The 27,233-nt window shown below is 42.3% G+C and overlaps 3 protein-coding genes across 5 annotated transcripts in view; all 3 read right to left on the bottom strand.

Moving 5' to 3' along the window:
* Positions 1–457: 457 nt before the first annotated feature.
* Positions 458–3,286, bottom strand: LOC104930583 (LIM/homeobox protein Lhx2). The gene is made up of 3 exons (XM_019266870.2): positions 3,254–3,286; positions 2,703–3,053; positions 458–2,530 (listed from the first exon to the last, which is right to left on the bottom strand). Exons 1-3 carry the CDS (start codon positions 3,284–3,286, stop codon positions 2,138–2,140), a joined length of 777 nt encoding a protein of 258 aa, XP_019122415.2. The 3' UTR covers positions 458–2,137.
* Positions 3,253–6,987, bottom strand: LOC113747301 (LIM domain transcription factor LMO4.1-like). 2 transcript variants are annotated; one of them, XM_027286695.1, is made up of 5 exons: positions 6,704–6,987; positions 5,122–5,256; positions 3,959–4,161; positions 3,769–3,877; positions 3,253–3,643 (listed from the first exon to the last, which is right to left on the bottom strand). In XM_027286695.1, the coding sequence occupies exons 2-5, from the start codon at positions 5,245–5,247 to the stop codon at positions 3,497–3,499; spliced, it is 585 nt and encodes a 194-aa protein (XP_027142496.1). In that variant the 5' UTR covers positions 5,248–5,256; positions 6,704–6,987; the 3' UTR covers positions 3,253–3,496. The 2 variants fall into 2 exon arrangements, with proteins under 2 accessions (XP_027142496.1, XP_027142497.1); XM_027286696.1 differs by lacking the exon at positions 6,704–6,987 and having other exon boundaries at positions 5,122–5,290.
* Positions 6,988–7,678: 691 nt separating this feature from the next.
* tnxbb (tenascin XBb) overlaps positions 7,679–27,233 on the bottom strand; it is a 36,476-nt gene continuing 16,921 nt past the window's right edge. The window contains exons 7-20 of one of the 2 annotated variants that reach the window (XM_019266864.2): positions 20,266–20,419; positions 19,516–19,785; positions 15,274–18,738; positions 12,973–13,095; positions 12,148–12,291; positions 11,716–11,835; positions 11,432–11,581; positions 11,175–11,308; positions 10,879–11,011; positions 10,641–10,792; positions 10,452–10,548; positions 9,082–9,237; positions 8,779–8,942; positions 7,679–8,653 (exon numbers count right to left, since the gene is read on the bottom strand). In XM_019266864.2, coding sequence (XP_019122409.2) covers positions 8,555–8,653; positions 8,779–8,942; positions 9,082–9,237; positions 10,452–10,548; positions 10,641–10,792; positions 10,879–11,011; positions 11,175–11,308; positions 11,432–11,581; positions 11,716–11,835; positions 12,148–12,291; positions 12,973–13,095; positions 15,274–18,738; positions 19,516–19,785; positions 20,266–20,419 — 5,361 coding nt within the window. In that variant the 3' untranslated portion in view covers positions 7,679–8,554. The remainder of the gene's footprint in view (positions 8,654–8,778; positions 8,943–9,081; positions 9,238–10,451; positions 10,549–10,640; positions 10,793–10,878; positions 11,012–11,174; positions 11,309–11,431; positions 11,582–11,715; positions 11,836–12,147; positions 12,292–12,972; positions 13,096–15,273; positions 18,739–19,515; positions 19,786–20,265; positions 20,420–27,233) is intronic. The other variant, XM_019266865.2, reaches the window with a different exon arrangement.

The following is a 27,233-nucleotide window of genomic DNA, read 5'->3' as shown; positions in this document are numbered from 1 at the left end:
AAAGCATGTGCAGCTCAGCAGGCCTCGTTTGCGTGTTGATTGCTATGTTAGGATGACCGATCCATTATAAAGCTTCCAAGCTTTATAATGGATCCTCTGTTCCTCTAGGAACATGCTTTAATGTCTGGTTTCCATCATTTCTATGAGTTATAATAACATTGTACTCATTTAGCAGACAGATGAGAGGTTAAAGAAATATGAGCAGTCTGATGATTACACAAATGATAGTTCTGGAGAGAAACGTTATGTCATGTAGGTCATGTCACTGGAGAGGGAGAGGTCCTTGAAAAGGTTCAATTCTGGTCTAGAGTTGGCTCAGGTGAGTCTTAAACCATCCCTAACTTTAGGCCTAGACTGCTGGGGGACGTCACATGACGCCCTTCTCACTCTCTCTCTCCTTCATGTCCCATTAACATAATTAATCACTCAATGTATGTAAATAACTTAGCTGGTATGTTCTCATGGATTGTGGCTATGGCAAGATTGAGGATCTGCCTGCAGCCCACTTGATGTCCACTATGTATACTCTTATTATCATCATCATCGTTACCTTTATTACTACCATTAGTCACATCTCCATTAAAGGTTCAGTGTGTCGGATTTAGGACCCACTCCACTCATTTTCAGGTGATTATGCATGCATGAAATCATAGTTATGTGTATTATATTCAATGTCCACCTCATTCTGATAATAAAGGACCCCGATCTTACACACTGGACCTTTATAGAAGGTGATAAACAACATTTCCTTAGCACTCTGATGGAAAGATGTCCCAACTGGAAGACCTCGTCTCAGCTGAAACTTGTTCTCAATGCTGATAAAACCAAGTTCATGTTATTTTCTAATGCCAAGAGTAGACGACAGAATATCTATTCAGTGGTCACACCTCAAGGAAAGATTCCTTTACCACATGTACAACATTTGGTGAACAAAACTTAAGATGTTTTTCTTTTAATATGAAATAATATTGTGTCTACATTTCAGTTGAGATTTAGGAAAAATCATAGCAACATCACGGCAGCTTTGAAGGTGGTAAATGAAATTTCCTTGGCCCTTGATAGAAACAGCATTGTTTATTTCTGTTTATTAATTCGGCCAAAGTCTTCGACACAGTTTACCATTTCATCTTTAAACACAGCGTTCTTAATATTAGGCTTTGAGAACAAGCAGTTGGTGAGTCTCTAAAAACCTTACAGACAGGTCTCATTGTGTTAAATTTGATGGTCAGTGCTCTGATGTTTTGTCTGATTGTAAGGGTGTCCCACAGGGCTCTGTGCTTGGCCCACTTCTTTTCTCTATTTTTATGAAAATTTGGGTCAAGAAGACAAGAAAAGAGGAAAGAAAAGCAGCATATAATTATAATCAGCAAATTGTTTCAACTTGATATGTAAACAGTAAAGGGAGGATGAGCCGCTGCTTGTGGTGCACAAAGAGGAAACTTGGAGGAAATGTGGGGAAACAGTTGAAGGTTTATTCACACGTAAAGAAAGAGTACAAAAAGAGCTGATACAGCAATGATTTCAGGAGATGTCGGTATGTTTCATCATGTACTAACTGATTGTTGTTGGAAGAAACCTAAAATGTCCAAGTTCATTGAGTCTGAGTCATCATAGTTCATCAGTAGAGTTTCAGATTATTTCATCAATAAAGCTAAAAGTCTATTTACAGTGACATGACCAGTCAGTTACTGGTTTTTGTGCTTAGTTTGATTCATAGTTTGATTTTGAGTCACACACCAAGAGAGTAAAAGAAAAAGTTACAATCCTTAAGATTTAAATAAAAAATGTTTCTGATGTTATTTATGGTCAGCAGGTTGAATGGTTGAGACCAAAACTGTTTTTTGTACCAGGCTGTAAACATGTTTATTTCTGCTGTGAAGTTGGACATTTGAACATGGGGACTTATGGAGACTGACTCACTTCTGGAGCCAGCCTCAAGTGGACGTTAGAGGAAGTGCAGGTGTTTGGCACTTGATTTCTCTCTTCCCTACAGACGTCTCAGAGCTGGATTACATTAAAACATTCCCTAGTGATTTCCTGCTGTTCTTTCACATTAAAAGCTGAAATCTGAAAGGATTATAACTTTCACTATTCTCTTATTTTGAAAAGCTACTTCTCACAGTGTCAGAACCCTGGACTAACAGTAATGTGGTCTAAAAGAACCATCGGCATCAACATCTCCCTCTGCCCCTCCTCCTGCCTCTCCAAAGTCCTCGTAGGCCTCCAGAGAGCACCCTGGTGCACTCTGGGAATCGTAGTCCAGGAAGAAGGAGGGGTGTTGGAGCTGATGTGATTGGCTGACAGCCGGACTCAGTGGCGGCTCACTGAGCGGGGCAGTGAGCAGAGACAGCTGCAGCTGGTCGATGGTGCTGGTGGGGAAGGGCTGCGATTGGTCGGGTGGGGAGCAGGATGGAGATGGGGAGCCGGTCGCCACGGTTACGCCTCTCGGGGGAGCAGAGGGTGAGTTGGCCTGAGAGTCGTCTGTGGTGAGGGAACGCCTCAGTTTGGCCCGAGCGTTTTGAAACCACACCTGTGTGTGATGATAGATGTGTGTTCACAGGTGAAACACAAACATATTAAATACAATTAAATCAAGTATTGAATTATATATATATATACACAAAAAAAGGGTGTGGCCATGTTACTTTTTGTTGTAATGTTAAAACACATCCTGAATCTATGATGTGACTTATTTTGGGTACCTGCAGGACTCTCTTGGGTAGACCGGTCTTATGAGCAAGGCAGGTCCAGTCTTTACCGTCAGGGTTGTGCTTCTGGGCGAAGTACGACTCCAGCGCTCTGAGCTGCTCGCTGCGGAAACACGTCCTGATGCGCTTGGTTCGCCTGCGGGTCCGCTCACCCACCACCCTGTCGTCCAGTCGTGGCTCTGGACTGCTGACAGACTCCTCCCCTTCAGCTGAGACCTGGCTTTGAGCTGCCTCACACACACACACACACACACACACACACACACACACACAGGAGTGTGGTGGCGCCCATTCAGTGCAATGAGAATGCTCACCTGGCACATAGGCCAAGGTTCTCCAGGATTTCTAGCTTTCTGATTAAGTGTCCATTGAACATGGCCAGACTGCGGACCGAACAGAACCTCTGAACCGGCAGAGTCCAGTCTAACAGTGAACACGGCGACAGAACCTCTGAACCGGCAGTGTCCAGTCTAACAGCGAACACAGCGGCAGAACCTCTGAACCGGCAGTGTCCAGTCTAACAGTGAACACAGCAGCCCTATCACGGTGGTTTTCTTGCTGGGTCTGGCTCCTGGCATCCCGGGCTGAGTCGGTTCACTCAGCTGTATGGCTGACTGAGCTGACGACAGTTCGTACGTTATGTTTGTGCCATGCATGCACTTCTCTCTGTATTAATGAACTTAGGTGCAAACAAAACGACGATACTGACATTCATATTCCACGATTTTGAACTGTGTCTCAGTTTGGATACTTCCGTTACCGGTAAAATATAATGGAATAAAACACACTCAGCTTTCACCTTCTTGTACATTTGCTTTGGCCTGGAGATTGTGTGATAGCGGCACACTCCCGTCGCCATGGTAATGGGACTGACAGTAGAGGTTCTGGCCCTGCATGCAGTACAGGTTCCCTGGTATTAATTTCACATCACACTCCTGCAAAACATGTTCATCATCATAAAAATATGATCATTTAAGATATGACTACACACACTCATGTGGCTTCATGTCCACGTATTACACATCATGTCATAACGTTTCTTATGAAACTAAACTCTGACCTGGCAGGAGAAGCAGTGAGGATGGAAGGTCAGCTCGCCAGACCTCATGACCAAAGTGGAAGCAGGGATTGGTTGGAAGCAGCGAGCGCACTGACCTCCTGCAAACATCCTGAGCAAAAAGAGAAAAGATGTGAGGAGCTGCTGCTGCGAGGAAACTTCACTCTGAACTCTGAGGAGTCTCGTTCTGGACCTGCAGTAGTCCTGTTGGCAGTAGATGTTCCCGTCTCTCCAGTAAAGCGAGGGGTGCGTCTGCAGCTCGCAGTGACATTGGCTGCAGCGGAGGCAGACGCTGTGCCACACCCTGCCCGCAGCCAATAGGAAGAAGCGGTCACACACCTGCTCGCTACAGCCGGCGCACATCATTGGCTCCTGGATGGACACGGCTGTCGGAGTCTGAGACAGATTGACTGATTTAGAAACAACGGCAACGAAAGATCAAAATATCACAGTTCTCTCTTTACACCAGCTGAAATGATTCAAAAATAGTATTTATCTAAAGATTCATCACTGACCAGATGAAATTTTTTTTGTCTGACCACATATTTCTCAAACAGGATTGAATCCATCAAACAAAGGGAACAAAAACACACAATAAAATAAGTGCAATTAAATTAGACATTCAAAACTAAAATGTGGCATCTGTAACAAGTTAAACGACACGTGAATCTGAAAAGTATTTATACACCATCTCTGAGCTTGTATCTAATGTTGTTACTGTCACGTGTCATTTAGCTGCTAACGGAGATCCAAAGTAAGAAACAGCCTTCAGACGAGCACCACGCCCGTCTGCGGCTGATCATGTCATGTTTGACGGAGGATAACGATGATTAAGACTTGTCTCAGCATGATGTTGGAGGATTGATCGAGTACATCTCTAAACAATGGGAGTGATACCAGAAACCAAAATACCATGAAATAAGAGTTTATCTTGTGTCACCAATATAAAAGACTAACAGAGCTGATTGATTGGTCTAAAAATGTTGCTTTATTGGGACTTTATTGTCTTACATCTACTCAAGTACTGAAGTATACATTTAGATACTCTCTTGAGTATTTCTATTGAATACAACTTTGTTCTTTCACTCCACTACATTTCTCTGACAGCTTTAGTTTTTTCTTACGTGCGTACGTGTTGATGTTGAATATTTGTGATTTCTGAAACATCTGCAGAATATGAATCTAAAAACATCGGATAGCACAGAAAACACTTAACTGCACTGTGAGTACTATACTTTGATACTTTGAGTACATTTTGCTGATAATACTTTTATAGTTAATTGAGGTTTTAGGTGCAGTACTTGTACAGTAGTAGAGTATTTCCACAGTGCAGTATTCCACCTCTGTCATACTCACATTTTCTGCAGCAGCACTTTCCTCCAGCCCCGCCGGACCTCCACCCAGCTCCGCCCCCTCCGCCTCGTCACCAAGGTCACTGTTGTACAACAGGTCCTCGAGGGCTCGGTTGTCTGGCGACATCATGATTGTCCACTGAGAAGGTAGAGGCGGTAATTACACTCGCTAATCACAGCCCTCATTAGAGAACTAAAAACAGACTCATTTAATGTCTCTATTAATAAACGACAACAACAACAACAACATCCAGACCTGTGACACAACAAATGACAAAGCAAATTTAAGGACTTTTCAATGACTTTCAAGGTTTTTTGGTGAAATTTACCCATTTACAAAGATAGAATTGAAATGCTTTCACATCAGTCTAACATCATTACTTTGTCTGCTTGTCTCTTTTTGAATCCATTTGAAATCTTGAGTTTTAAAGGCAGTGAATGGTTTAGATCTATGAAATCATATATCTGATTTATAGCGGCCAAACTAATTCACAATAATGATATTTTTGTGATATTTATAGAAAAAAAATCTTTAAAAAAATGCTATACATCAGATTCATTTTTAACTTTTAAGGTGGAGAGACAGTCTGTGACCATAAATGTACAAAAAGAAAGTGGGAACCACAAACGTAGAACATCAAATAAATGTTAATGATTTAAGAGGCGCTGGATTGTTGTTTCAATATAAAATACTGGTATTTTACTACAATTTACTCTCCTTTTATACTTACCTGTTCCTCAGGTCATTAAACACAACATCATTAAATGAACCAGTAGTTAAGTAAAAGACGTCTGGCTGCACTGTGAAGAGTCCAAGCAATGCTGATTTTATTGAATTTGGTTTATTTGGAAAGTTTTGATTTTAATTTATTTTTGTGTAAAGAACTTCGAGCTGCATCACATGCATGAATATGTACTGTACTATCATTATTACACTTCATTATAGAAATTATATGCGCAGTATTTGTAAAAAAAAATAATTCATGAGGACAGATGAGAGATGTGTAACTTTAAGAATAACCATATTTTTATTCAACTAAATAGTTTATTGTAATAACACACAATCACAAAACAGCAGGATTCATACGGTGGCACCCAGGTATGTTGGAGAGGATACTGAATAGTACGTGGTGTCATTTTGTTATTATTATTATTATTGTTGTTACTATGCAATACTTTTTATTATATAATGTGTCATGTATTGTGTGTTAGGTGTGGACCTCATACAGGAAGATTAATGAATTGCCATCAGCTAATAGAGATCCTTTAAATAAACAAACCCTTAAATAAATGAACTATATTTGTATGTATTTCTATGTGACGGCCTTCATATCCGAGACAAACGTCCATTAGGACAAATGAAATAAGAAATATTATAGAAGCAAAGTTGCTCAGAATCAAATTTTTCTTTCGTGTCTCGCCTTAATAATTTTGTAAAGACAAAAATTCTAAAAATGAACTTCAGACAGCTTCTATAATGTTATGTAAACCAATATAATACATGAATTTAAATAATTGTTGCAGCTCTAAACTTTACTCAGTAAGTCAGCAAAGAGTCTTTGTGGAGAATACAAACAAGCGCTTACCTGTGCTGTTGCTCCTGACAGGTATTCCACTGAGCGTGCTCTGTATGAACCCGTCAAAGAGACTTTAAGAAGAAAATCTCAACTCCTCTGCTTCGTGTCTCTCCTGAATGTTTCCCAGTATAACGTCTCCAGGTGTCTCTGCAGCCTGCCGTCTTGTGATTTTGGGATCAGTTTCCGTCCGTGAGCACCTGACCTCAGCTGCCTCCTACCTCATCCTGCACCAATCGCCAGTCACAGCATCAAGACTGAGAATAAGCACCTGTCCCTCCCGCCCTCGCTGTATGTCCCAGGTGACGTCCAGGCACACACCTGTAAACAAGAGGCCCAGGTGGCACAGAGAGCAGGTAAGGATTGATGTGATTCGCCGCCCGGTGAGCAGATGGCTGTGGGGGGTTCACCCCGGGGACCAATTAAAAAAAACACAAAGGGTGTTTAAAAGTACATCTGGGATCTGCAGTCGAGGGTGAAAAGACCCGACGGCCTGATCCCTCGGCTGCGTCTGGACCAAACTGGTTTCTTCCATCTGATTTCTGATGCTGTTTAACTGAAAAATCACGAGTGGTAACGTCACAGAACTGAGCTGAACTGATGAAATCATCTGTCCAGAGACTACAGATGAAAAATATCCTCCTGGTAAACATTTACAGAAATGTTCTATTAATAAAATAAAAGAACAAATAAAATAATAAAGAGCTGAACAAAACAAAGATGAAAGGAAAGGAACTGTTAAAGTGAATGACCTGCCAAAAGAAATGGGTACAGTCTTCTTCCAAACATGCGACACTAAATCAAGAAACTTTTAAAATGTAAATGACGTGAATACTTGGCAACATGATATAAATACATTATATTGTACTGCAGTAGCACTGTAATACCATCAGACAATTCTGAGGCACTTGTACTTGAGTAATCCATTTCCATTCTTCCACCTCTGCTCAAGTCAGTAAGAAAATCATCAACAAAAACAGGAACCACTTTCATTTTCAATCATTTTATTGTTGTATTCTGTTTCAGGGGCGGAAACGTAAAAAAGAAAATGAAACACAAAGAGATTTACAAAAAAGACGACACAGGAAGTTGAAGGCAGCTGAACCACAACAAATACAAACGAAACACTCTGATCTGATATAACTTAGAGCGGACAGCAGGGGGTGGTGTTGAGCTTTAAATGTAAGGCGGAGTTTGAAGTCTGAAGCTGTGGTTGATGCACGGCGACATGAAGAGCCTCAAACCAAAACCACGTCCTCTGTTTGTTTCCACTTCAGCTGATCAGAAACAGCAAAGATATTTTCACCTGTTGTCAGGCGAAAAACTGTATTTTCTCACCTTTAGATCTGTTCATGGAGGTTTTAACAAGCAACAAATGACTGTGTGTAATGTTTCCGTGTTTTATGTATGTTGTTTTGTTCCACTACATCAGAAAGTCACTTCTGAGTTGCACTTTTAGAGATACAACTGATTAAAGTGTTGCAAACATCAGCTACACGTACACCTGTACATGAAACCATCTGCACGGGTCGACAAGTAGGAAATATGTATTTTTGTAATGTGTGTGAACTGACCCTTTAAATACAGAGCGAGTGGGAGCAGCTTTAAAGAAGAAAAGATAAAAATGCAAAAAAAACTGTACAATCTACAGTAACATACTGATAACTGACCTCTATACAAATTAAAAAATACGTCTTCATCTCTTCTGAAGTGAGAGCGAGGCTCCCTGTTAACACGTGTGTGTGTGTGTGTGTGTGTGTGTGTGTGTGTGTGTGTGTGTGTGTGTGTGTGTGTTTGCACATGTACCGAAACGCTGCTGTCCGTGCATGTGTGTTTAACAGTTCATTATCTTCTTTCTCTCTTCTATCCTCTGACTGGAGGATAGAAGGACGCCGGTCTCATCTTCATCTCAGTGAACGGGATGGAGTGCTGTTTTCCTTTCCAGCTGGTCCAGATCACACCCTGACACACACACACACACACACATACGTTCCTACATTACCAACAGTGGACTATCAGTTTACATCAACCAAGTGTGGACCTTCTGATTTTAGTCATTTTTAAAACTGTCTGTCTGACGAGGTTACCTGGTGTTTGACATCAATGCCGTAGAGGCCGTTGAGGTTTGCCTCGTGGCAGTTCTTGTACCACCAGCCTCCTCGGTACGACATGGCACAGCGGGTGATGAACGGTGTTGGATCCCGGTCTTTGGTGGAGAAGACCCGGTTGTTATGATAACTGAAAGAATCACCTGGAGCCATGAACAGAGATGAGACAACATGAACAAAGGTAGGTTTCCTTCAGGGGATACTACAGGAACCAGTTTGACATGTTGGCTGATTTTAAGACTACATTTCCCACAAAACCTGTCGGTTCTCTCTTCCCCTCACCTGCGGTGCCGCTGTATCCGCCTACAGTCAGTCTGTAGTTCCTCTTGGCCACCTCGAACGTTGAGTACTCTGCGTACACCGACTCGTCTTTGTCTCGCAGGTCGACACGAAGATTCATCCTGGTCATCGTTGTCAGGTTGTGGAGGCTGTCGAGACCTGAAGCAGCAGGAGATGAATCAGTTTCAGACAAACATGACGTCCTGTTGGATTTATTTCAGATTCATGTTTAAGTAAAAAAAATAAAAATTAAATTAATTAAGTTTCAATAACTGTTTTGTGATAATACCCCACTGTGGTTAAACAACATCTATATATATCCTGTTAGAGCAACATTATGTAATTTTTCTATCATAAAATTTTGACATACTTATATTTACTTTAGTATTTCCCTTATTTTGTACTTTATACTTCTACTCTGCTACATTTATTTCACAACATCAGTTACTCTACATTCATATTTTTGCACTTTCACTTAAAGCTACATTCTAAATTGTCGTCTCAGTGTGATAATGACGCCTTTATACAAATCTACAAATTTCCGACCACACTGTGAATGAACCTGAAAACCTGATGTTCTCAAACTCAGGGGATTCTTTGCTCAGAGGCACTTTAAGGATTTTTCCTAAAGGGGACTCGAACACTTTTCTTTCCCAGAATCCCCTTGTTGGCTCCGGTGTCAGGCTCGTCTGTCACCGGTGCTCCTGCTGAACACATTAAAGTTGGACTGAGAATAAAAGATGAGAATTCTGTTCAGTGTCTCGTTTTGTTGGAGAGCCACAGGTTTGTTTTCAGGCCAACAGTTTTTATCCTGCACTCTACTGTATTTCCACATTAAACAGTGTCAGGTGCTGTACTGTATGCTGTTTTAAATAGTGTACAAGTTATATTTATGTCATGTTTACTTTTAGTATTTAGTGCAGGAAAATGCATAAAAATTTTACTCCAACATGCAAGTCTTCTCTGTACTGTCTCTAAAGTGCTTTTCATGATACTCAAATACACTTTACAGATATAAGACTTTAAATTCATTTTAAATTATTTTAATACTAATACTCATCATACAGAAGGTTTTCAGTCAGCGGGTGGCACACAGTGAGGAAATATTTAAAACATATGGGTAGATCGGGAACACTCATTCATACTCATCATAATCATTTGATGCCTATAGTAGAAATACTGGACGGGAAGGGTATGAAAAACTGTAATCTGTAAAGTAACTAAAGCTTTCAGACAAATGCAACGGATACAAAGTACAATATTTGACTCTGAGATGTGGTGGAGTAGAAGTATACATTTAAAAATAAAGTTAGTGCTGGCAGTGACTGCGTATTCTTAAAACATGTCAGGATTGTGGACAGTGTCTCGCTCACCCAGCCAAAACTCTCCACTCAGATCTCCAAATCCTTTAGTGTAATCTTTCCAGCCTCTGAAGAAGTTCACCGAGCCGTCCTTCCTCCTCTGGAAGACCTGCAGACAGGAAACATACAAACCAGTTTCCACACAGGAAAACCTCAATATAACCTGAGACTACATGCTGAGGAGTGTTGATGTCCACGTACCGTCCAGCCTCCTCCGTCTGTCTCCATGTCGCAGTAAACCATCACAGGCTTCCCGAGTTTGCCCTGAGGGAAAATCTCCACCTCACCTGACGCCTTGATGCCGTTCAGCAGCTCCTGAGAGCAGTCTGTGGGGAAGGGGAACCTCAGGGTGCCTGAGGAAGGAGGAGGAAGGAGGATAAATTTAGCTCTCCATCAGTCAACCACCATGACAACAATGTAACACGTAAGCTGCTGCTACCGGTGGTGAACTCAGTGGAGATGGTGGAAGTGTATCGTCCTCCTTCTTCTGCCTGTAGCTGCACCGTGTACTTCGACCCAGGGTGAAGTCTGGTCAGGTTGTACTCGGTTACTGCGGCGCCCACAATCACTTCCTGTGGAGGAAGAAACAGGAAGACAAGAGATGGTTGAATGACCACTAATTATTTGGACCACCAAGAAGAGGCTCAGAGCAGAGCCGGTGTCGTGCCAGAACAGGAGCTGGGCAAGCGGGCAATGTAACCAAGCTAAATTTATTTATTCAAACACTTATTTCACCTTCATTTCATGACCTTCCGTCTGATAGGTCAGTCTGTAGCTGCCCACGGGATTTGGCGGCCGTTTCCATGATAGCAGGGCAGTGCGAGGGGTCACGTTGCTGGCCTGGAGGTCTTGTGGCCCGTTCCCAGAGGCTGGAGATGAAGAGCAGAGTGTCAATAACAGGACGCTTGTTTTGATATCAATGGAAGATGAACATTATCACAAATACAATAAAACCATTCAGCAAATCTGGAAGCAGGAAATGTTTCAGTGACCTTTGGTGGTGGTGAACGAGGTGGTGGCCGGTGAGCTCTCCTGGTTGCCCAGCCGGCTGCTGATGGTGACGGTGTAGGTGGTGGATCCTTCCAGACCACTCAGCTGATGCTCCGCTTCGTTTCCAGACACCATGACCCTTAACTCTGAACCTGAACACACAAACAATCAGCCACTCACGGTCTTCAACATGATTACATGAATGAAGTCTTGAATTTGCTGAATTACTTCTTCCACCACTGCAGTAACAGATACAAGAAACTCGACAGTATCACCGTCATCTTACCCGTCCCAGCGCCATAAACAATGGTGTATTCATCAACAGTGGCCAATGCTGGACGCCACAATAACAAGGCCTTGGTGTCTGTGACGTTTACAGCCCGGAGGTCAGTAGGTGGGTCAGGGACTGAGAAAGAAATAAAGACAGTTATTGCTATGAGCTAGTGTGAGCGTCTACCTTCCAGTGAACATGGCTGGACCCGGGATCGAACACAACCTCGGCAGAGAACACAGCAGCCTACCGTGGTGGTTTGACCGAGCTAACCACAGTTAGCACTTCACTACTTAGCGATCTTTCCATCAGGCAAGTCTAAACTCTAAAACACCACGAAGAATACCTGAAAATACTGAAAACATGACTTTGTGTCAGTGTTGGACAGATACTGTAAGGACAGAGGACAGATGGGACAAAAACACACAAACAGCAAGTTTGACTTACGCGTCCTGACAAAGTCTCTGATTGGATCGCTCTCATCCAGTCCGAGGATGGAGATGACGTTGACCTCGTAAGAAGAACCAGGTGAGAGCTGTGATAGGCCCACAGAGGAGTCGCCTGAGTCCACGGATACCGACACCGGCTCACCTGCAGAGAAACACAAAGATCAAATATGAACTATAAAATGTCTAAATAAAAGTAGAGTGTGTCTGACAGACATTATTACTGACACTGCAGCAGCACAGAGACTTCAACAAAGTCAGTCAAAGGCAGCTTGAGGTTGCCGAGCAACCAGGGTCAGCTGCAGGTCAGAGCAATTAACTGCAGCTGTGCTCTGTCTGTGTGTGAGTGACTGCTGAGAGACACAGAAAATCTCTAAATGAAGCCCCTCCAACTAGTGGACGCTAATGCCAAACGGTAGGTGGTATCAAAAAGCCCAAATGACCGTGAGCATCCTCATCTTGTCGACCATGTGAATGCTGAATTTCAGTGTGTGAAGTTAAAAAATGTGACTTGGGGAGAGAGAGAAAGAACAGGTGCCATATTCAGAAATGACATTTGAACAATTCATTACGTCTCTGTAAAAAGACATCACTAAGAAACACGAGATAAAGGACGTCACATGTCCACAGTCTGACTGTCAATTCAGCGTCGATACAATCCACAAAGATAAACTGTGTTCTGTTCTCTACAGACTTTCGAAACAACTCCAGAGGTTCCTACCAGTGTTATTTTAGTGCCCTCATGTAGAAAATAATAGACTAAATGGAGGACTATTTTGTGTATCAACACACTTATTTGTATTTGAGTTTGAGTGCCAGTGCTCACCGTCGTCTGTGTGGGTGTAGGTGACCTTAAAACCGCTGACGGCGCTCTTGGGTTTGGTCCATGACACCGTCAGAGAGTCTTCTGTCACCTTACTGAAGACTATGTTGGTGGGAGGCTCCGGGCCTGAACGGTACGAAGAATATCATGAGAGGGTGAGTGAAAGCAAGGGAGGAGAGTAAGGAAGTGATTTAGAGGAAGAAGTGAACGTAAAGGGAGGAAACATAGAGAAGAAACTGACAATAGAGGAACAAGAAGAAGATGAAAGGAGGTGAAAACTTTTAGCGTGGCAGGTTTCATGAAAAGATATTCAAGCGGAGAAAAGACAAAAAAAGCCACTAAAAGAGTGAAAACAATGTGTACATTATTATTTATTCATCCACACATTTCGCTATTAGTGCTCTGATGAGTTTATGTGTATATATGTACAGTGCAAACATATATACAGTATACAAATCATATACAGACATGTAGTCATTAATTATAATAATCAAATGCAGATGGTGGATCCTGGAGAGCAGTGAAGGAAAGAATGATGATGATTTAAAAGTTAGCTGGTCGTTCAAACCTGAAAATAAATTTTTTTAAATTTAATAAGCGTGGCAGAAATGAAAACAAAGGAAGAAAAGTGACAACTTTACAGGACACATGAAAACAAATACATTCAGATATTAATTCAACGCAGTCACAAGAGCTGAAAGTGAAGATTGACATTTAAAGCGCTGGTAGACGCTGCAATGCGCGCTGTAAAGTGGTCAGGGCATCATTGAACAAATGCAGTTTTGCATGTCCTGACATTAATTTCTTCATCCATTGTTTTGTTAATTTGTTCATATATTTATACATTTGTACTACAATGGAGTAATACAATCTGTAAAGTACTGATACATTCAATATTCAGTACTGTAAAATGATCAAATATCCACATTTAACTCATTTTCTTGTGAACTGAAAGGTGCAGGCAGACTAAACGTAACGTAACGGAGACCAGCCGTGGTCTTACCCTGGTTTGGGTGAGAGGTGAAGGGGTGTCAGTGAAGTTGGCTGTTAGCTTACCCTGAATGAGAGAAGACCAGAGCAGCAGTGAATGAATTATGTTGTTAATGTTGTGGAGAGCTCTCAGTTTGCTGCCGTTCTGCAGTCCTGGAAGTCATTTCACGATGTGATGCTTGTGGCTGTGTTTGGATGGTGTAAATACAGCATGATTTAGTTTAATCAAAGCACCATTGTGCTGCTTTCCTACCTTAAAATAACAGATTTTAAATCATGTTGATGTACACTGACTGGTAATCTGGTGAACGGTGTCTCTGTCATTCGTACACCTGTTCTCACACTATGTAACTTTGGGCACCTGTCAGGAGAAACACGTAACACTTTACCAGCTAGACCGTACTCTCTATAATAATATTCACAGAGACCCACAACAATTCCAACCATGAGCAAGCACTTGGCGAGAGTGGTAAGGAAAAATGTATTTTCCTTATCTAACTTATGAAAAGAGCCATGTGGCACACTGTTGAGAAAGACTCTGCTTAGGTTGGATTTCTAATTGTTTAGTAGAAAGTTCTGCGTTCACGCTACCCTTGTATTGTCACGTAATCGCCACATTAGCTAAAAACTGAATGACCTGTTTGTAAGCCAACAAAGTTTTCTAACATGCTAAAGGAAACATATGCTAGTGTTGCTATGCAACTACAAGCCATGACAAACTACACACATTAACTAGTGCACAACTTATCTAGCTAACCGTGAATGCACCGTCCTGTGGAGCATCAACATGATTTAACATCTGTTAGTTGATGGTGAATGCACGTCTGAGATTTGACTGCTTGAGTGTTGATTATTATAATGTATGACTGCTACTTCTCATGTGTTCATGAAAGCTGACGGAGTGCACAAATATAGCATCAACACAAAACAGCTTAATGGACATTTCGAACATCACAATCCACTGAAAACAAACAGAACAGGTTACATCATTATGGAAACAACGATTAAAGAGAAATACATGGGGTGAAACTGTAAATCGCAAGCTTACAGTTTTCAAGAGCTCCACAGCATTGAGCTCTTGAAATTAACGTGGAGAAAGCATTTAGTGGGTGAGCAAACATTTTCAGTCATACTCAAGACAAGTGACGATTAGTCAACAAATGATTTTGTTTCAATCAGCACAAGAAACAAGGTGCGGTAAAGATATTAGATGTGTGCGTGAATAGTTTTCTGTAGAGGACTTCACAACATTGACAGTAATGTTGTAGCATTGTGCAGTAGTAATTAACGTTCTACTGTCACAATGGCTTGTACCTGTACTGATGACAAGCTTGTGCAGTCTGGACAGAAGGCCAGGCCCCTTTCCAAGCAAAGTCACGGTGTAGTCGGTCTGACGAGGCAGATCCTCAAACTGGAAGGAGCGAGCTGAACCAGGAAGAACCGTTTTGAAGATTTTGTCACTTCCTGTCACTGGTTTGGCTGTTGTGCTGCTTTGTGTAAAGACACTTTCAGGAAGTCTGTTTTCATCTTCTTTGGTTGGTTGACGATTCACCTCCTCTTTTTCAGAGTCCTCTGGTTCTTCTTTGTGACCTCTCTTGCTTTCCTTCTGCTTCGGTTTTTCAACTTCTTTTCTTGTCACAACAAAGTTTTTGTACTTTCCTTCTGGAGAGTCCCATGTCAGCATAAATCCATCTGAGGTCCGGTTCGTCACTTCCACAGAGTCCAGAGGTTCCCTCGTAACTCCAGAAGAAGAAACGTCTGATACCGTCAGAGGCTTGGACTTGGACTCTGTCTGTTCAGGTTTACCGTCAAACAGCCTTTTTGCAGTAATATTTCTTTTTGTATTCTCTCTCATTTGACTCCCACTGATGTAGTGTCTCATCTGGGTGCTTCTCACTGGTGGTTTATTTGGAACTCCATGTCTTAAACCGGAGGAAGTTTGTTTTATAGTTGGTCTACCTCGACTTGTAGCACTAGTATTGTTGCCAGGATTGACTCTCTCTTTATGGATGTCAGAGTCAGAGTTAGGCTCTGGGGTTCTAGTCTCTTTTTCAGGTTTGGTAGTTTGGACTGGAGCATCCTGCCCCCCTTCTAATTCATTAGTCTGTGGTCTGACAGGAATAACTCTGTCTTTATGAATGTCAGAGTTAGGATCTGGGGTTGTAGTTTCTTCTTCCCTAGATTTGGTAGTTTGGACTGGATCATCCTGTCCCCCTCTTAAATGATTAGCCTGTGGTCTGGCAGGATTGCCTGTCTCTTTATGGATTTCAGAGTCCGAGTTGGGATCTGGGCTTCTAGTTTCTTCTTCCCTAGATTTGGTAGTTTGGACTGGATCATCCTGTCCCCCTCTTAAACGATTAGCCTGTGGTCTGGCAGGATTGCTTGTCTCTTTATGGATTTCAGAGTCCAAGTTAGGATCTGGGCTTCTAGTTTCTTCTTCCCTAGATTTGGTAGTTTGGACTGGAGCATCCAGCCCCCCTTCTAATTCATTAGTCTGTGGTCTGATGGTAGTGTCAAGGCTATCCACTGGGGCACTTGGAATTACCTCTGTGGTGTCTTGTTTTCCTGATTGTCTAATTTGGACTCCTTGGGTAGGCATGGGTGAATCCGGCTCTCCCGGTTGGTTATCTGGGATTTCAGGAGTACTAACCTTTTCCAATTGGTTAGTTTGACTTCCAACAGCAATTGTGTTACCTTCATTCAGCTTTCTGGTTGGGAAAGGCTTGCGCACTGGACCTCTATGTGGATGTTGAGGTGATCGCAGGTTTGGACGGGTTTTGTTTTGCAAACGTTGATTGTACAGTCGACGGAAATAGCCAACTCTGGTGGTTGGCCGGTGAGAGGAAGGCAGTCCACCTCCTCTTGAAGTCTGATTGAACTCAGTGGACATACTTGTGCGAATTTTGTCTGCATTCTCCTCTCCTATTGGCCCCGTACTTTCAGTTGGATAGGCTTCTTTGGCAACAGGAGATGAAGTGGCTGGTAATTCAGTAGTAGATACCTGCTCTTTTCTTGTTTCTGATGCAGGATTTAAAGATTGAGAGGGGGGAGGCAGTGGCCTCAAATTTGGACGGGTTCGATTCTGAAGAGGTCCAAAGTTTGGACGTGGCCGATGCAGGTATCTCCCATTTTGAGGAAGACGACGGTTTGGGATTTGTTCTCTTTTTGTTGGCATCTTTTCCTCATTTTGTCCAACTCCAATGGGTGCAGGTGTAGTTTCCCCATTTTTGTATCCACTCGTATCGCTTGCGGGTACATTGACCTCAACTGAGGATGATTCAATTGAAGTAGATGAAGATGGTGAAGTCAATAACTCACTTGTGGGTGTATGTTGTAGGTTTAAATGAGGAGGGGAATGGTGAGGAGCTGTCATATGCGGATGGGTTTTGTTATGTAATGATTTAAAGTTTGGGCGTAGGCGACGCACAAATCCATTTTTTGTAGGTGTGCGGCGGAAAAAAAGTACACCACCTTTACCTGAGGGTGGTTGCTTTCTGTCTTCAGGTGATGCAACATCAGCCATGGTTTTGCTGTTATCAACATCCAGTTTATTGCTTCTAACTGAACCTGATTCATCTGAGCTAGAAATGGATGAAGATGGAGGTGACAGTGATGATGATTTTAGTAATGATGGTCGTGGTGATGGTGATGAGTGTGATGACGAATCTAAATACGTTAGTGATGATGACGGAGATGAGACTAGTGAAGAGGATGAGGGTGAAGATGATGGCAATGATGATGATGGTTCATCTGATGAGTGTGATGATGATTGTGAGGTTGATGAGGATGAGGATGCGATTGACGACAATGGCTTTAGTCCCCTTAAAATCTGCTTCGTCAGATTTTCTGAGACAACCGAGAGGTTTGATGGTTTGGACAGGTGAACAGAAAAGGTTGTGATGTTCATATTCTCAAAAGTGTTCATCAGGAGTTTATGTAAAGGATCTGTTGAATAGTCGACGTCTGTCTCTGTAGACGAGGGTTTTGAATCAGGAGTAACATCTGTTTCAGAGGAACCTTGATGTGAGCCCAGGATCTTTCTTACCAACAACGTTCCATCCCCTCTACACCCGTTGCCTTTGTCCTTTAGAGGTAATCTGAAGTGGGTCACTTTTACTTTGTTCATACATTTCTTCTCTTGGCTTTGAACAGTCCCAATTGGCTCTGAAAGCACCGAATCAGTGTCATTTCCATGGCCTACCATGCCAACATCTGGTTGCTCTGTGGAGCCAGCAGGAATAGTTGGTTTCTCCAGGCTGCTTTGACTGTTTGTATCAGAATCAGTTCCGGACATTAGAGCTGGATCTTTGGCATCCCTGCTCTCAGTGCTTGATTCCTCCACACTTGGGTCTGTCTCAGTCAAAGCTATTGTTCTGTCTCTGATGATGGGGACACCTGGTTTAGGTTTTTTACGTACTACTGGTACCTTCTTCTTCTCCCCCACTAGGGGCTTTTTCAAAGGACCTTGGCCAACCTTTCTCACAGGCACAAATCTGGTTGTGTTGAAACGGAAAGGGCCTGATACATTTGGCTTCCTGGTGCCATTTATTGCCATCTTTTTGTTGACCAGAGGTTTAGTTCTTGCAATCACAGGGGCTGTGGAGTCTGTGTCAGGTCCATCTGAACCTCTCACTTTTAGAGGGTCTGCCTTTTTCCTTCCCTCTTGGTCAAAGACTTGCACCTCAGATGACTTTTGGTCTCTGTCGTCAACATCTTGTCCAGGTGGTAATGTGACCTGCGTGGTTAAAGCTGGCACGGTAACCCTTGGTAATGTCTTTCCTAAAGATGTAAAGGGAATGAGCATTTGGATTCAGTGTTAAGGTCACCATATGCTGCTGCTGTTAATAATCCAGAAGAGATCATATCTAATGAAGGAAGAAAAGCAGTTAATATTCATTATAAAGCCTGATTTACAATAGTTTGTTGGTTATTGTGCAAGTGCAAACAAGCAACTTAGGACAGCGGTATCCATGTAGAACCTGCAAGCAGAAAATTGAAACATAATTATTGTTAAACTTGAACAGAAGTCAAAATGTTGGTGTCTGTGTCACTGTTGAGAGGGAAACATTATGACAGAGCAGTTTGAGGAATATTCTCTTCTGAAACTCATTAGTTTTGCTCTTGGACAGTTGAGGCTGCACCTCGCTTCATTAAGTTTTACAGTAACATTTCTCCACACTGTAATGTGTTGACGGGTCTACAAACAAATCCAGTTGTTCCAGTTTTCTCAAAGAAAGATGATCTGGACAAACAGGAATTGTCACAGACCTCTCACAAATATACAGTTTTTAACTAACTTAAACAGGACCGAATTTGTTGGGGACTAAGCTGCAGTTGAATCTACATTTTGAGTCCTCTCGTGAGCATTGGCAAAAAGCGCTGTATCTTCCATTGTTTGTGACGTTAATGTGGCTTTGCTAGCACGTTAGTTCAAGTCTGTTTACAGTGTTTGTCAGCCCAGCCCAAGAGTTTCTGATGTCTGTGTAAAACATGTTGCTGTCCATTCATAGTCATAATGAACCGAAAACAGCTGCCTGAAAAGGGAACTCTACTCACCGGGAGTAACCTGAGTGGTTGTGGGTTCACTCCGACTTGTGTCCTTCTCCGCCACAAGTGCGATGTCATACAAACGTCCCGCCTCCAGCTGCTGTATGTGGGCGGAGTTTTGGCCACCCGGGATGGTCATTTCTTGACTTCTTCCTGCTCCGTCATTGGGCGTGACGGTCAAGCGGTACCTGTCAATCTCACCCTGCGAATGCTCCCATTGCACCACCGCAGATGTCGTGGTTGTCTTGACAACTTGGAGGTTGGTGGGACCAGATATGACTGAAGATTAAGAAGAAGAAGAAAATATAATCTTATTATCTAATCTGCCTAGTAACTGTGGGAGTGATTCCATCGGGGGGGAAGTGGATACATCCACTCTGGCTCAGCACATTTCCTCCTTTACTTTCCTAAACTCACAGTAATGTTCCTGAAACCTCAGCCTTCCTGTTCGCTGCTGGCTGCTGGGCAGCCTCCCTGCAGCTGCCACAGATTACATCTTTCACTGGAAGGGCAGCGAGAAGGGAAGTTTGGCGACTGGAGCTGCTCACATCGGCCAATATGTTGGTCAGAAGCTCCGTTTTCTACTGGTGCACTTAAAAACTGCACTTAGAGGCATTTCAAATCTGTCAGCTGCAATTTATTCATGATTTCAATAGCTGCCGATACCGATGCCAACATTTCATGTATTAAGGCTGCAGCACATATGCTGTACTCCATCTCAGTCTGTTGTATTTAATAGGGGACAAATAAAAAGCTCACGTGTCATGAATTCAGACGAGCTCTCGGCACCCCTCCTGCCCTCGATCTCTCCGGTGATGCTGACGGTGTACTCCTGACCGGCTGCCAGGCCCATCTGGGTGAAGGTGGTCAGGCTGCCCTCCACCTGCACAGTTATCTGCTGGTCACTCTCCTTCTGTTTGGACCAGACAAAAAACACAAAAGAATCAGGTGCGATCTGTGGTGGAGGTCACAGAGACTATGTCCAGGTTTTAGACCGTCTGCGGGGACGTCACTATTCAGTTTCTTATTACTTTTAATTGGTTCCACCTCTCAGAGATTAAACATCAGTTGTCAGGAGCCAAACTGATGAATTCTTTACTTCATAAACTGTTTTCATTTTGGATAAACAGTTTATGAAGTGTGTATCTGTTAGTGGATCTGGTTTCAGGGTTTTTCTTTGTGAATTTGAAAAGTGTCACATCTGATATATCAGCACTTTTAATGAGTTATTCAGGTGCTGCATGATGACCAGTAGAGGGCGTTTTTTCTCCCGTTTCCTCTCACAGCTCATAATAAACTTTGTCAACGGCAGCTGAGGGAACAAACACTTTTCATAACAATGAAGAATCACAATGTGATCATCGTTGGGGTGCATGAACAGCCTGAGTGGAAACACTGTGCTGTCTGCAGGGCATCGACATGTGGGCAAAGACAAACACTCCCTCTGTTGTAACTTTCTGTAACATTTCCAAAATCTAAATTTTACTGAAGAAGAACAGAAACAATCCCGAGGGAAATCAATGATGTCACTGAAACTTGTTTTGTTTCTTGTGCTGCAACAACAAAGTTTCTTTCTGTTTTTTCATGTACAAATGTAAAAATACAGATTTTCTTGCCATTTGGTTGGTTTTCTCGTATTTGTAACATTCCCGTTAAACAGAAACTAAAATCTGTTTGTGAAAACATTCAAGGAGAGAAATAATCAGTGCAGTGTCTGAATCTGGATTCACATTTGATCTGAGTTTGGTGAGCCTGGTGTGTTGAGCTGGATTTACCATAGAGATTAGAAGACAGGAGACCTGTTCTGTCACAGATGGATGGAAAACTATTAACAATTACAAATGATTCTTTTATCTTTGATTGTTTCCATGTTATCACTCATCAGTCTGCGTTCAGTGTTTATTTATTCATACAATCTCACGTTGCACAAAGTTCTTATGATCGGAAAACCTGGAAGTTTCTGTGACTTACAAGCTGAGGATTACTCAACAATTACTCAGCTGGGAATTCATGGCTGACGTTTTTTTTTGGACTTTCAAATGAATGGATACCGTGTTGTAAAGTAAATGCAACACATATGGTCGCCTCGCTGGTTACTACTGTATGTCGACTGCTTGGTGACGGAGCTCCGGAGGTCGTTCTGGATCAGTGTCCATGTGTCAAACGCTTTCAACCATTTCCATATGAATGAGGGTGACATCATAAAAAACTGAGGCTCCAATAAAGTCATGATACGCTTTGAAACAAGTCGAGGCTCGGTGGGACGTTTAGGGACGATGATGTTTGGTTCTTTCTGAACACGAGGAGGTCGCTGAGTGAGTTTTTCTGATTGACAAATTTAGATATAGCACCCAACATAGTAGATCAGATGTACTTATGTATTCAAAGTTTTATTCAAGTTAATAAGTTCCCAACTTGGGGTCAGGTTCCTCCAAAAGGTCGACAGATGTGAAGATGTTTTTGGACGTATCTCGACTGCAGAGGTTTTTAAACTGAGGTGGGTGGGAGTTTGGATTCAGTGTGACTCCCGTGAATATTATCTCTAATGTCCTCCGTGAATAAACGTCCATAAATCCTTAAACTTGGAAATCATGGAAAAAACAGACACTCCTTAAAAGTGCAGAGGTTGCCTAGTTTTGAAGTTTCCAGAGTTTCACAGTAATCCAGTGATATCAGTCTGCAAACAGGAGGTGCTAACAGCTAATTCGGCATACTTTAAATGTTCAGATTTACATACAGGCAAAAAAAAAAAAGCTCTTTGAATCTCTGACCACAAATCTGTTTTCAGTTTTTTGACTTTTCTTTGATCCTTTTTGTTGAAACCTTGAATATTTTTTAATGTGAGAAGTAACTGCAGCTGCATCATTAGACAAAACACCAACACGTGCTAATCAGAGGACGACAACATGTCTGCAAAAAGACTTTCAGTCTGGACCAACATCATCACATTTACCCAACAATACAAAGAAGTCTGAGAAACAGCGACATCAACAGTCCAGTATCGTCATTTTTAATTGTTTCCCTGCTGAATGCATCAATGTGAGTCACGATTCATGAAGTTTAATAGAAACGACTGAATGAACGACCTGTTGAACTCTGCTGATTTATTCTGACGAACGTAGTTCAGATGATTCATCCGCACAAAACTGGCCTCCAAAATAAAACTGAACTGAACCATATTCAGATAACCACGAGGGCTGATTCATCGTCTCCACTTCCTGCCACTGAAAACACTTTTTATCCACACGGATGAACAAGAGACGTCAACTGGAGACAGATTCTCATTAATAATAATTCCTCAGATTTGAGAATTATGCCACTTTTTTCAGTTTTATATGACTGTAAATTGAATATTTTTGGGTTTAAAGACAGTTTGCCAGACAAAACTGGTAATGTTTTGTTGCATGCACAAATGTTTGATTTATGACGTCACCATAAACATTAGTAAACAAAACGGAAGTAAGCGTTACCAGACGTAAGTTCTGGAGATGTTTGTTCCTCAGAGATGAATCTTTTCAGTCTGTCCTCACGTGTTGTTGTTGTTGTTCTGTCATTCATCTGTTGTTCTGCTGATCATCTTCCTCCATCATCATCATCATCATCATCATCATCATCATTCCTCCGTCTCTCTCTCTGTGTTGCAGCTGTGGGCCAGCGGTGATGTCATCTCTTTTTTGGCAGTCGCCATGTTTTTGACAGTGTTTACGTGTTTCCATAGCGACAAGCATCCCACATCTGCATCTTTTCCTCTCCGCCGACAAGCGCTCTGTTCATTCTCCGCTCTTCTGTTTTCATTCTGACCCGTTTGGACTCTTTCTTCTGTCCTGTAGGTTCTTTTGTCTTCTGTTCTCTCCTCTGTTTTCACACGCTGCAGTTTTTGGACAGTTTGACAGAAAGCTGACAATCGTGAGAGAAACTTGAGGAAGTCTTTATTATTGTTTTTTATTTAACTCCTTAATATTCTTCTGTTTCTATTTCCATTTTCTCTAAGAAAAGTGCTGAATAAAGTTTATCATCATACCACCCTGATCCAGAACAGTGAATAAAAAACAGAGCAATGATTTTCAGAATGTGTTTTGGCAGATTTGCTGTCACAGAGGTGTTTTCTGATTTTAGTGAGAATGAGTTATCGATAGTCTGCTGTGAAAATGGTGGATCTGCCTCAGGCAAATGGAGTTCATGTTTGAGGGTAAGATGGAGTTTGCGGTCAACAGGTGGAGCCGGCTGGCATCAGATGTTGTGCCAGACTGTCCTGGAGAAGATCTGCTGCTCTTTCACATCGAAAGGAGTTGAAGTTGAAATGGTTCAACATGTGATCAGGATCCTCCGGGGTGCCTTCTTTTGGAGGGTTTCCAACTGGCACGTCCAATTGGAAGCAGACCCAGAGGTAGAGCGAGAAGAGGACGTATTATTAAGTAATTTTATCCCATTCATGCGAGCGAGGAGCCAACAGGAAATCATCCAGCTCAGCCCGAGGAGGTTTCTGAGCAATGTGCCCCTCCAGCTCGGCTGGAGAAGGAATCTAGCGTAGGGGCATCGTCTTTGAACACAGCCTCCTTGATTCTCCATGAGCATGTTCACAACGTATTGAAGCATGGCACCAACAGCTTAACCTTGTGGCCATCAATGAAACATCACCAGATCTTTTTTTTTACTACATGGCTCTGTAATATTTCGATCCTCAACGCGGCTTCAAACTCCACCAGGAGCATTCTGTCCTTCAGACTTTGTTAACTTTTCTTCTGGAGTCTGAACATGGTGTCTTATTTTGAAGAAAGAAGAAAAGCACGAGGAAGAAGGTTCACTTGCAAAGCAGACCGAGACCCACGTTTTCAGGCGGACCAGAGTTCGGATGAGCTTTCACACCTGCCCAAACGAGCAGGACTAATAAACTCAGTGCTTCTGTTAACGTGCCCTACGTGACCATTGGGATCATTGTCTAACAATGGCTGCAGCTGTGGACCAACACTTCTCCTCTTTCAGGAGCCACTTTAATGTTTCTCTCTCAGTCTCTGTGGCTCCATAAAATAAATCTGATGAGTTGTTGTTTTCGTCACATCCTCTCATTAGCTTCAGTCTTATTCCCTCTGCAGGTTTATCTCCATCATTTCCTCCATGTCCATCCGTCATCCATCTCTCTCCAGTTGAGGGTTGGTTGTGGATCTTTCCTGGTCCAAACGTCTCTCAGAGTCATTACTGGAGGTTTAAACCCTCGATGATGTCACTGCGAGGAGATCACTCGCCTGTCGCGTCGAAGAAATCACAGTACGAAGTGAACAGTGTGTGTGTGTGTGCGCTGTAATCTTCTTTTCATCTCAGTGACGGTTTTAATTTGGGCTGATTTTTTTTAAGTTGAGAGTGTTTTCTTTGTTCGGCGGCCCTCGCTCACAAATACCAACGCAATTAGTAATTTTCCACTTCTTTAATGCCTTCTGCTGCTGATTGATCACACATGTTAGAGCACGGACAGTCCTGACCAACGAGTGAAGACGAAGCAGAGGTTCACGCAGCGAAAGGACAAACAGCGGTCATCGCAGTGAATGAGCAGAAGGTGTGTCGGGAAGACAGGATTATAAAAAACAAGCATAACAAGAGTTAAATCTGGAAAACACAAACATAGTAAACATATTTTTAGATTCAGCACACTCTCTGGGATAATATTAATTATCAACATCAAGACATTTATCACAAAAAAAACGCTTAAAAGTCATAGAAAAAGACTTTAACTGCAGAACCTGCCTTAAAATCTTCATATTTTTTAGTTTCATATGTATAACAGTAATACAGTGATAACAATAATCCAGTGCTGCCAAACATAATCACTGTCTGCTTCGTGGTTGGAGTCGGCGTTTGTTTGACTAAATAGGCGAGGTGGGCGGTTGTAGTTGGGCGTACAAAGTTCAGGACACTGGAGATGAAGATGGAGGTTCACATGTTGAGTTCTGGTTAGTTTTACGTAATAAAAAACACATTTATTAAGGTTAGAGGAGAATCAAGGTTTCGGTTAAATACTTTGAGTCTAAAGTCATCACAGACTTCTAAATTAAACCAAAACCATATTGTTTTTGTAAACAAATGAACATTTTTTCCTCCTCAGTGTGATTCAACACAGCACTAAAACTGTTGTCAATAAATATGGTTCTTTATAACAAACAACAGTTTGTCGTCCAGTTTATACGTGGAAAAAGTCACTGTCCTTCCTGCCGACTCTTCTGCAAACTCTCCCCCAGTAAGCGGCCTCTGTCTGGGCAGTGAGAGCTGGGTAAGTCCCTCTGTACAATCCAAAGATCAGGACTTATTACTTAGTATTTTACAGGTTTTGACGGGCACTATGGGATCTAGAGGGTTTCCACATGATGTGTGTTACGTCTCCTACAAATCATATTTGTAAATCAGTTTTATATAACGTTGCTTCAGCAGCAGTCTGTACAGACACATCAGTCATGAATCACGACGCCTGCATCCGCTGCATAGATGAGGCACCCGAGCGAACTGAATTTCTCCACGATGTAAGAACCAAAGATCAAGCTTCATCCCTGCAGGCCAAAAAGTCAAAAGGGCCAAAGCCAGAGGCTGTAATGTTGCTAACAGACGTGAGATCGAGGTTGATCTCGTTCGTCACAAACTCACAGGAGTTATTAATCCGGCACCTGGCTGGGCCGAATCCTCTAAAACAGACTTTGTTGCTACGATGCAGTTCGTGTTTGTCCAGTTGCTGATCTGATGCTGTTTGTGTTGCTAACGCTGTCACCAACGACACACCCTCTCTGACGGATCGATGATTCTTGAAGGTTCCTGTGAGGGTAAAAAGATCTGGATGGAGAGGAATCATCCAGGAAACGCAACACGTTTTTTAAAAAGGAGAAGATGAAGTGTTTCTTTCCTCCACACGGACGAAGGTCATCCAACTGAGGAAACACATCTTCAGTCTCTTTTAGTGCTCAAAGCTACAGCTCGTTTTTTTGGTATTCAGTTCGTTAAGAAGAAGATTCAGAGACACAAAGTGAATCTCGCTGCATCGTAAACGTTTCCGTCTGCTCCAGCTTGATTTAGTTAGAGCTGTTTGCAGCATCATCGTGTGTGAACGCATCAGTTTCATGTTTAGATAAACCAACATGAAACATTATGAACATCAGGATGTCTGTTACACATTCGCTTCATGAACGTTTATTTTGTGGATTATTTCAAACAGATTAGACTCTAAATCAGATGGATCATGTTTCATGTGATGTTTACTGTCCCCGATCTTCAACCGGAACATCTCTTTAAAGTTTTTTATTCCATTTCATCATTGCATTGAATCTGATCCATTTGTGAAGACAGTGTGAAGACAGTGTTCATGCTCAACAGCTCAAAGAGGAAGATGTTTGCAGGACATGTTGTCTGGATGTTGATGAAGAGCGGCTTGACTTGAACAGAGGAAGCTTCCCTTCATGTATCCTGAATCTCAACTCTCTGTGATTTACAGAGTTTCCTGATGGGCAGTGAAGTAAACTGCTGACAGCTGTAGCTGCTGTTAGCTCATGTTAGCTCAGTCGGGGGAGTGCAAGCATCGTGTTAGGCGTGGTTAGCTGGCCGTCTTGCAGAGCAGTGATGTGAATGAGGTTTGTGTCAGTGACCTCTGTATCTGTGCAATATTTAGGATGTTTCTCATAAACATTTGATGCATCCATGAAGCAGAAGAAAACCCCTCGAACTTCTGATTAATTTGGTTTAGATAACGATGG

The sequence above is a fragment of the Larimichthys crocea genome, chromosome XIII (genome assembly GCF_000972845.2).
Source record: "Larimichthys crocea isolate SSNF chromosome XIII, L_crocea_2.0, whole genome shotgun sequence".
Lineage (NCBI taxonomy): Eukaryota > Metazoa > Chordata > Actinopteri > Sciaenidae > Larimichthys > Larimichthys crocea.
Note: the sequence above shows the minus strand (reverse complement) of the source record. Positions and strands in the feature narration are given on the sequence as shown.